Consider the following 8,075-nt stretch of genomic DNA (forward strand, 5'->3'; position numbering starts at 1 on the left):
CAGCCAAAACTAACTTTTAACATGTATAATATTTTACACAATGCTGAAAAATACTTTTGTGTTTTTCGACATAACATGCTTTTTATTCGACATGATTTCTAAATGCAGAAGATTATAAATGGGAATATAAACGATCAAAAACGCGTAAAGTTAGACGCAGCGTTTTTCTCAAAACCTTTGGAAAGTTTTGTCGGGCCAAAGAGGTAGTTTACACATGGGGAGCTGAAGGCTTACCATCAGTTGGTAGCAGAAAACATCTGAATTTTATCTGTTTTCGGTTTTTGATCGTCATTATGTTGAAGTCTAAAACCTTCGTTAAGAAGACCCGGTCGGGTGGGGTGATGAAGGTAGTGCGTGAGCATTATCTGAGGGATGATATTTGGTGCGGGAGTGAAGTTTGCACTGAATGCAAACAGGAGTCCACGGTGCTGCAGAAAGACGCGTGTATGGAGAGCAGTCTCTGCTCCTATCCACATTATCTGGTCCCTGACACCAATGTGGTGCTTCATCAGGTAGTAAAAAGTGACATCAAATTTCTTCAAACAATTGAATGTGGTATTCTAAACGTGTAAGCTTTGACTTCTCTTCCCTAGGCACATAGTACAAGTTTGTGACTCAAGTACTGCGATGATGCCCCTAAAAGTACAGTATACTATAGAAGAAGCACGAATCATGGCTGTGCTTGAGGTAGTAGATAGTAGAAGATGCGAGTGACCAGAATGGACAGGATTAGAAATGAGTACATTAGTAGGACCGTTCAGGTTAAGCAGTTTGCATACAAAGTTAGAGAGGCGAGGCTGAGGCTACCGAGTTGCTAGGCAGCAACAAAAGAGAATATGCCAGAGCAGTTTCATGGATTGAATTAAGGAAGACTTGCAAAGGATGTAACAGACAGTTTTAGGATAGGGTGAGATGATCTGCTTTGGGGGCCCCTAAAGGGAGTAGTCACAAGAAGAAGAAGAAGACACAAAAAGCACAAACTGGGGCCATTAAACTTATGTTATTGACAAATAACACTTTTTCTGGCCAATGTCAATATTTTCCTTTTTACCTAACAGTGACCTAAGTGACCTAACAGAGAGATCAGCAGATATAGTAACAATTACAGATTCAATACAAATTTAATAAAAGTTGGGTTTTTTTTGTTTTTGTTTTTACTGACTTGAGTAGTGATCAGTAGTGACTGTTTGCCTATTATTCAAGAAAAAAGACTGACCATATTCAGAAAGTGTTTTTTGGCCAGTTCTTATTAACCAGTTGGAACAGATATCTGACATCAATTTAGGTGAAAGAGATTCCTTTTAAGCATTGCACCTGATTCCCTAACACTTTGTGTACACTTTGTCCTGCAGATCGATATACTGGAAGATCCTGTGATTTGCAATGTGATTATCCTTCAAACTGTGCTGCAGGAGGTGCGCCACCGCAGTGCACCCGTCTACAAGCGCCTGAAGGACATTATACACGAGAAAGAAAAACGCTTCTACACTTTTACCAATGAACACCACAGGTAGAGAAACACTGTTGGCATTTTTAACATCATAATGACATCCAAATTTCACAGTATTGTCAAAAATAAACACACACAAAAGTAATAAGTAGAAAGATCTTTTTCTTCTTCATGGTATCAGATCACTTTAAAAAGGCATGAAACTGTATTTTACTTTGAAGCTCGATACCTTATTTTATCCATGCTTATAATTCCTGCTCTTCCAGAGATACATTCATTGAACGTGAACCAGGGGAGAGTGCCAATGACCGAAATGACCGGGCAATTCGTGTAGCAGTCAAATGGTACAGCCAGCACCTGAAGACATTTGAGTCTGACACAGATGGTCTCAAGGTGGTCCTCCTCACCAATGATCAAGGGAACAAGCAGAAAGCACAGGACAACGGCCTGCTGGTGTACAAATGTAATGTATCACATTTTCAGCAAGAAAATACCTTCTAACTATGTTCTTTTAAATTTAATCTAATTTTAAATGACATCAGCTTTAACAGTTTGTAATAAGAATACTTTTTAAATTTTTTTATAGGTGAAGAATATGTCAAGAGTCTGATAGCAAACCCTGAGCTTGTGGATCGCCTGGCCTTGTCCGGTGATGACAAGGTAAGCTAAAATTGTTACATACAAAAGTCAGGTGTCTGTACCTGAACTTGAATCTGTTTCTCCTGTTTACATATTTCATTTTCTTTTTAACCCAACCTCTTTTTTTTTTGGTATTCTTTGTCTCTCCTCCATCAGAATGAAATTACTAGCAGTAAAGTGTTATTTCCAGAGCACCTTCCCCTATCCAGAATCCAAACAGGAATTAAAAGTGGCTCCTTCCTCCAAGGCACCTTTAGGGCCAGCAGAGACAACTATTTGGAGGCAACTGTGTTTGTCCAGGGAGAGGGAGAAGACAGCACAGAGGTGTGTGTGTGTGTGTTTGTGTGCATGTACATCTGTCTGTGAATATATATATAGTTCTGTTGATCATGTCGTGCAGTCTAAGTTTGTCATTTTCTGTGCAAATAATCTAATTTTCAAAAAAGCGAAAGCATGCTGAAAGCTCTCTACGGTCCTTTTATTTGTTCACAGGTTCTCATCCAGGGTCTTCAGAACCTCAACAGAGCAGTGCATCAGGATGTGGTTGCTGTGCAGCTTTTGCCGCGAAGTGAGTGGGTGGCACCGTCCTCAGTTGTCCTTCAGGATGAAGGCACCGCAAAGGATGATGAGGATGCTGAAGAAGAGGAGGGGAAAGTAAGTTTTATGGAAGAAGATGGTATTAGATAAATCTGTATATTTGCTTATAGTTGAGTTGTTTGCTTTTTTTATTTCTTATAATTTAGTTGGAATATAATTTAAAATAAGTATTGGTGTAGATGTTTGAATGTATAAAGGTGTCTTAGAGTGTTATTAATAATCTCCTTGTTGTTTGAGCAGTTGAGAACAGCTGCAGTCGAGGCAGCGAGGAAGCCCACTGGCAAGGTGGTGGGGATCATAAAAAGGAACTGGAGGCCATTCTGTGGCATGCTGAATGTTTCCCAAATCAAAGAGGTACGTTAAAGCTGCTCAATAATATATGGAACATTCCTCAAAATTGATATGCGTCTTTGACGTAAATTAATACAACTTAGTTACAGATAGTTTTGTGCTTCCTCTTATTGTCAGCACTGACAATCCCTATTCTTTTCCTGTTCTTTCAGTCCACTCGGCATCTTTTCACCCCAGCAGACCGCCGTATCCCACGCATCCGCATTGAAACGCGGCAGGCATCCACACTGTCAGGCCAGAGGATCATGGTGGCCATTGATGGCTGGCCCAAAGACTCCAGATATCCAAATGTGAGTTGGAATCTCTTCAGACTGTCAAATAATTGGAACCTGCATATCTACTTACCATTTCTATGTTAAGTTTAATATAAAAAATTAGCACAACATTTACAGGAAAATATAAAATTCAAGGAATACCAATTTGTCCATGGAAACATTCTATTTTATTATTGTTATTTTTTGTTATTTAGGGTCATTTTGTACGCAGTTTGGGAGGTGCGGGGGAGAAGGACACAGAAGAGGAGGTGCTGCTACTGGAGCATGATGTCCCTCATCAGGCTTTCCCCCAGGCAGTACTCAGTTTCCTCCCTAAGATGCCGTGGGCCATCACACCAGAGGTAACATTTTTTTTCCTTAAGATAAATGGAGCACAGGTATATTATTGTTTAAGTCATAAGTTGGTCCATCAACCTATAATTTGACAGGATGCACATATACAATTGTGTATAAATGAATGTAAATGTATGTGGTGCAGGACATGATGAAAAGGGAGGACCTGAGGCCTCTGACAGTTTGCAGTGTGGACCCTCCAGGATGCACAGATATAGACGATGCTCTGCACTGTAGAGAGCTGGAAAATGGAAACCTCGAGGTAAAAATACACTATTAGTAAAAGTACTTGTGTCTGTAAAACTGTACATGCGAGTCTTTTGATGTACTATCCATGTTCGTTTGCAACAGGTGGGCGTCCACATTGCTGATGTCAGCCACTTCATCAGACCTGGCAACGCTCTAGACAAAGAGGCAGCCAACCGTGGCACCACAGTGTACCTGTGTGGCAAAGTAAGAAAATCCACCTCGCATGTTCGCATCCTTCATCGATGCGTTTTAAACCACGATATCAACAGCAGTACCACAGAAGAGAAAAAGGAAGCACTCTGCTGACAACTATTTTAAGCAAACGGCTCAAAATTTGTGTTGAACTGGCCAGCATGACAGCTCTCTCTATACTACATCATTTTTTGCAGGGGCGTCTTCACATGTACTATCCTATGTGCAAAAGGTTAAGTGTTTACAGAAAAAGAGAACACTCACATAGTGCTGTAAACTTAAAACAAAGTCTTGAATTTTATCTAAACAATTTAGGACTGAAGTTAAACTCTTTTACTTTGGGAGGAAGTAGAAGTGAAATATACTTTCTCTGTATCACCTTAACCTCTTCGATCTCAATGTTTTGTCACAAAAGTCAGCTAATGCGATGCAGAGTTTTATCAGTCCAGGAGAAATCTTAGAGTGCGTTGATCTCAAAGGGACTGGGCTGGCTTTTGTCAGTATTTTATAACATTTAGTAGCGCAATTGGAACTTCTCACAGAACATGCCATAATACATCACCTTTTTCATCCATAAAATCCAGCCCAAATCCCTGCAGACCTCCATTCATCCGTTCCATGTGCACAGATTTTGTTTTACCAAGTCGAATGTAGCTCCTACTCCCTGTCACTCTGCATTTTTGGTCTATTTTTATTGGTCACATAAGTATGTGTCACACCAAATGTACGTAATACCGTGCTGATTTCAAAGTTTGATTGTGCGATTGCTCTCCGGTCTTCATGCTTGCATTGCACTGTGCTGCGTTTTCCTCAACACTGCAGGAAACTGTGAAAACAAGCTTATTAGGGCCCTTTCACTTAGAAATGGCTCTAATAGTAGAAGCAAATGAGCAAATTTCTTCTTATTTGTAGTTTATTGAAATCATCTGATCATGTTTGATTTTTAACAGTGTGTTTAATTTTATATCTCGCAGAGGATAGACATGGTTCCTGAACTGCTCAGCTCCAATCTTTGTTCTCTGCGGTCCAATGTGGACAGGTAGTGACACAAACACATACTTTTCCCATTAAATGAATAAAATGAATGTACTTAGACTGTTTGTGTCTAATTCTGGTTCTTTTATTTGCTTTTCACCAGACTCGCCTTTTCGTGTATCTGGGAAATAAACCACAAGGCTGAAATTCTAAAGACTCGATTCACAAAAAGTGTTATTAACTCCAAGGTATCGTGCCAACACACACGGACAGTTAGCATTTTGTTTTTTAAATTTATACCTTTTTTTTTAATGTTACCATTTTGTGTTAGATTTTATGCAATAATTTTGTTTCTGTGTAAGGTTTATTATTACTATTATTGATGATTTTCTTTGTTTTGGTCCAGGCATCTTTGACCTATGCTGAGGCCCAGATGAGGATTGATGACACCAACAAGAATGACGATATAACAAAAAGCCTACGGGGTCTGAACAAACTAGCTAAAATCCTCAAGAGGCAGAGGATAGAGAAAGGGTAAAGACCAAAGTGAAAGAATAGTAAAAAACAAAGGCAAAAAGCTGGATATTTAGACTTGTTGTAATTCACATGAATCTCATTTTGATATCATTTAGGGCACTGACACTGTCCTCTTTAGAGGTCCGTTTTCACATGGACAGTGAAACCCACGACCCCATTGATCTTCAGACCAAAGAACTCATGTAGGTTACTTTGAAAAGGAGCACTCTGCAGAATCCATTTCTCTGCAGAAGCCTCCTTTTGTCTTCATATTTTTCAGCGTATGAGTCATGCTGTGTTTTTAATGAGTGTAAATAAAATCATCTCCTGTTCATTAGGGAGACAAACTCAATGGTTGAAGAGTTCATGTTGCTGGCCAATATTTCAGTTGCTCAGAAGATTTACGATGAATTCTCAGAGTGCGCTCTGCTGAGGAAACACCCAGCACCACCTCCGTCTAACTATGACATCCTAATCAAAGCTGCAAAGTCTAAGGTGAGCAAAGGAAAACAGTCATGTGAGTTCTTGCTATGAAAGAAGAACATTGTGTCAGTAAAGCAGCTTTAATTCAAGATCCTGACTAAGAGCATTTTTAATTTGAAATAGTTTTGTGGGTTTCTCTCACATTGGAAAGCAACCTGCATAAGTCTCTGCTTCTAGTTGAATCACAGCAGTACATTAAGTAGAAAAACTAGTAAATATGGTTACGTTTTTAATAGGAAAAATATTTTAAGGTGTCAACATTTTTGTTTCCAACTCCCATCAGGAGGTCGAGATCCACACAGATTCGGCAAAGGCACTGGCTGACTCGCTTGATGCAGCCAAAGTGGATGGATTCCCATACTTTAACACGCTGCTGCGCATCCTGGCCACTCGCTGCATGATGCAAGCCGTCTATTTTTGTTCTGGCATGGACAGCGATTTCCATCATTATGGTCTCGCCTCGCCCATTTATACGCACTTCACGTCCCCTATCAGGAGGTATGAAAACAGATGTTCTACACATCTTGGCAAAATATGTGTACGTCAGGCTTTTCTAACAAAGAGATGTTCACAATTGATTATGGATCAGTTGTTAATATACTCTTTTGTCATCCCGTTTCATGGTTTTTATCTTGTGCTCAGGTACGCTGATATCATCGTGCACCGACTGCTGGCAGTGGCTATAGGTGCAGACACCACCTACCCAGATTTAATGGACAAGCATAAACAGTCAGCTCTCTGCAATAACCTCAACTACAGACACAAAATGTCTCAGTATGCACAGCGGGCTTCTGTGGCCTTCCACACACAGGTAAACGCATATCAGCATCTGAACTGTGTGAACTGGCTGTCTTTGCTTCATATTAAAACCCCTTTTTTTCTGCAGTTGTTCTTCAAGAGCCGAGGAATACTTAATGAAGAAGGATTCGTTCTGTTTGTGAGGAAGAACGCAATCATCGTACTCATCCCAAAGTTTGGCTTGGAGGGAACGGTGTTCTTTGACTCAAAAGACAAGGTTTCCCCAAACATTGTGTTTGAGGAAGAGGTATAAACACCTTTCTCTTTTTAAATTTAAAAGCAGTCAGCTATGCATAGAAAGTCAGTAAGGTTTAACATGGTTTTTGTTTTTTTGCACGTGTGTAGGGTCCCACTCTGTCTGTAGAACAGCACAAGTTCCACATATTCGACAAGGTGAAGGTCACCATCAGCCTAGATGACTCCAATATTCAACACCAGAAGATCCGCATGGCTTTGATTGAACCAGTGGTAAGAAAGACCAAAACTGAACTTTTAACAGTTAAAAGTATTCAGAATAAATTGAATACTATTAATTTACAGGTTTCAGTCAACCATGATAAGAAAATGTGCTCGTTTTTTTCCCTAGAAATAAAAGTTTGTTTTATTTTAGATCCCTGGTGTGAGTGTCCCAGCCCCAGATACCGAAAGACCAGCCAAGAAACAAAAATTGGACCGCTGACACAGGAAGGAGCTCTCGGTTTTCACCTAAACCACATGATGTTCCAGCTTGGACTGTTTGATGTATTGATAAAGTTCAGTTGTTTTATTTTGCTTTAAAAAAAAAACAAAACAAAACAACAACAAAAAAAAAACCCCAACTTTTCTAATGAGTAAAATTTTGCTCTTTTATGATTTAAAACATTTGTTGGAAGAGTAAGCTGTCTTACATATTAAAGGCATTTTAATGACAGCCATTAAAGTTATTTAATTGTTTCTGATGTACAAAACTTCTCAGAATTATTTTCAAACATGATTTGAATGGAGTCATAAATCAAAATATTGGAAGATTTCAGCATTTATTTAAATATTAGAAGTTTACAGTTTTGTTTTACTTTTATTCCTTGGGTTGATTTAAATTATTAGCAAATAAACACCCTGTGCAGAGGTCCGTAAAACAACGTGTCCTGAAGCCAGTCAAAAAACAAAAAAACAAAAAACCAAACTTGAACGCAACTTAATGTGACAATAATCCAGAAACTGAATTTAACTATTAGAAA

At 39.2% G+C, this 8,075-nt stretch overlaps 1 protein-coding gene across 1 annotated transcript; it reads left to right on the plus strand.

The window, feature by feature from the left end:
• The first annotated feature begins 29 nt into the window (after positions 1–29).
• Positions 30–7,768, plus strand: dis3 (DIS3 exosome endoribonuclease and 3'-5' exoribonuclease). Its single transcript, XM_040001290.1, has 21 exons — positions 30–512; positions 1,353–1,510; positions 1,717–1,913; positions 2,037–2,110; positions 2,246–2,413; positions 2,582–2,743; positions 2,927–3,040; positions 3,190–3,327; positions 3,507–3,653; positions 3,791–3,907; positions 3,997–4,098; positions 5,061–5,125; positions 5,225–5,309; positions 5,468–5,595; positions 5,694–5,780; positions 5,916–6,072; positions 6,344–6,558; positions 6,703–6,871; positions 6,947–7,105; positions 7,204–7,326; positions 7,469–7,768. Exons 1-21 carry the CDS (start codon positions 294–296, stop codon positions 7,535–7,537), a joined length of 2,853 nt encoding a protein of 950 aa, XP_039857224.1. The 5' UTR covers positions 30–293; the 3' UTR covers positions 7,538–7,768.
• Positions 7,769–8,075: the final 307 nt, after the last annotated feature.

This window comes from Simochromis diagramma, unplaced genomic scaffold (assembly GCF_900408965.1).
Source record: "Simochromis diagramma unplaced genomic scaffold, fSimDia1.1 OVJJ01000421.1, whole genome shotgun sequence".
Lineage (NCBI taxonomy): Eukaryota > Metazoa > Chordata > Actinopteri > Cichliformes > Cichlidae > Simochromis > Simochromis diagramma.

Excerpts from the sequence above, each read along its gene's own strand:
- dis3 (XM_040001290.1), top strand. The coding sequence starts at position 294 with ATGTTGAAGTCTAAAACCTTCGTTAAGAAGACCCGGTCGGGTGGGGTG. Across the intron at positions 1,914-2,036 it reads CGGCCTGCTGGTGTACAAAT|GTGAAGAATATGTCAAGAGT; the intron begins GTAATGTATCAC and ends ATTTTTTTATAG. Across the intron at positions 6,872-6,946 it reads CTGTGGCCTTCCACACACAG|TTGTTCTTCAAGAGCCGAGG; the intron begins GTAAACGCATAT and ends TTTTTTCTGCAG.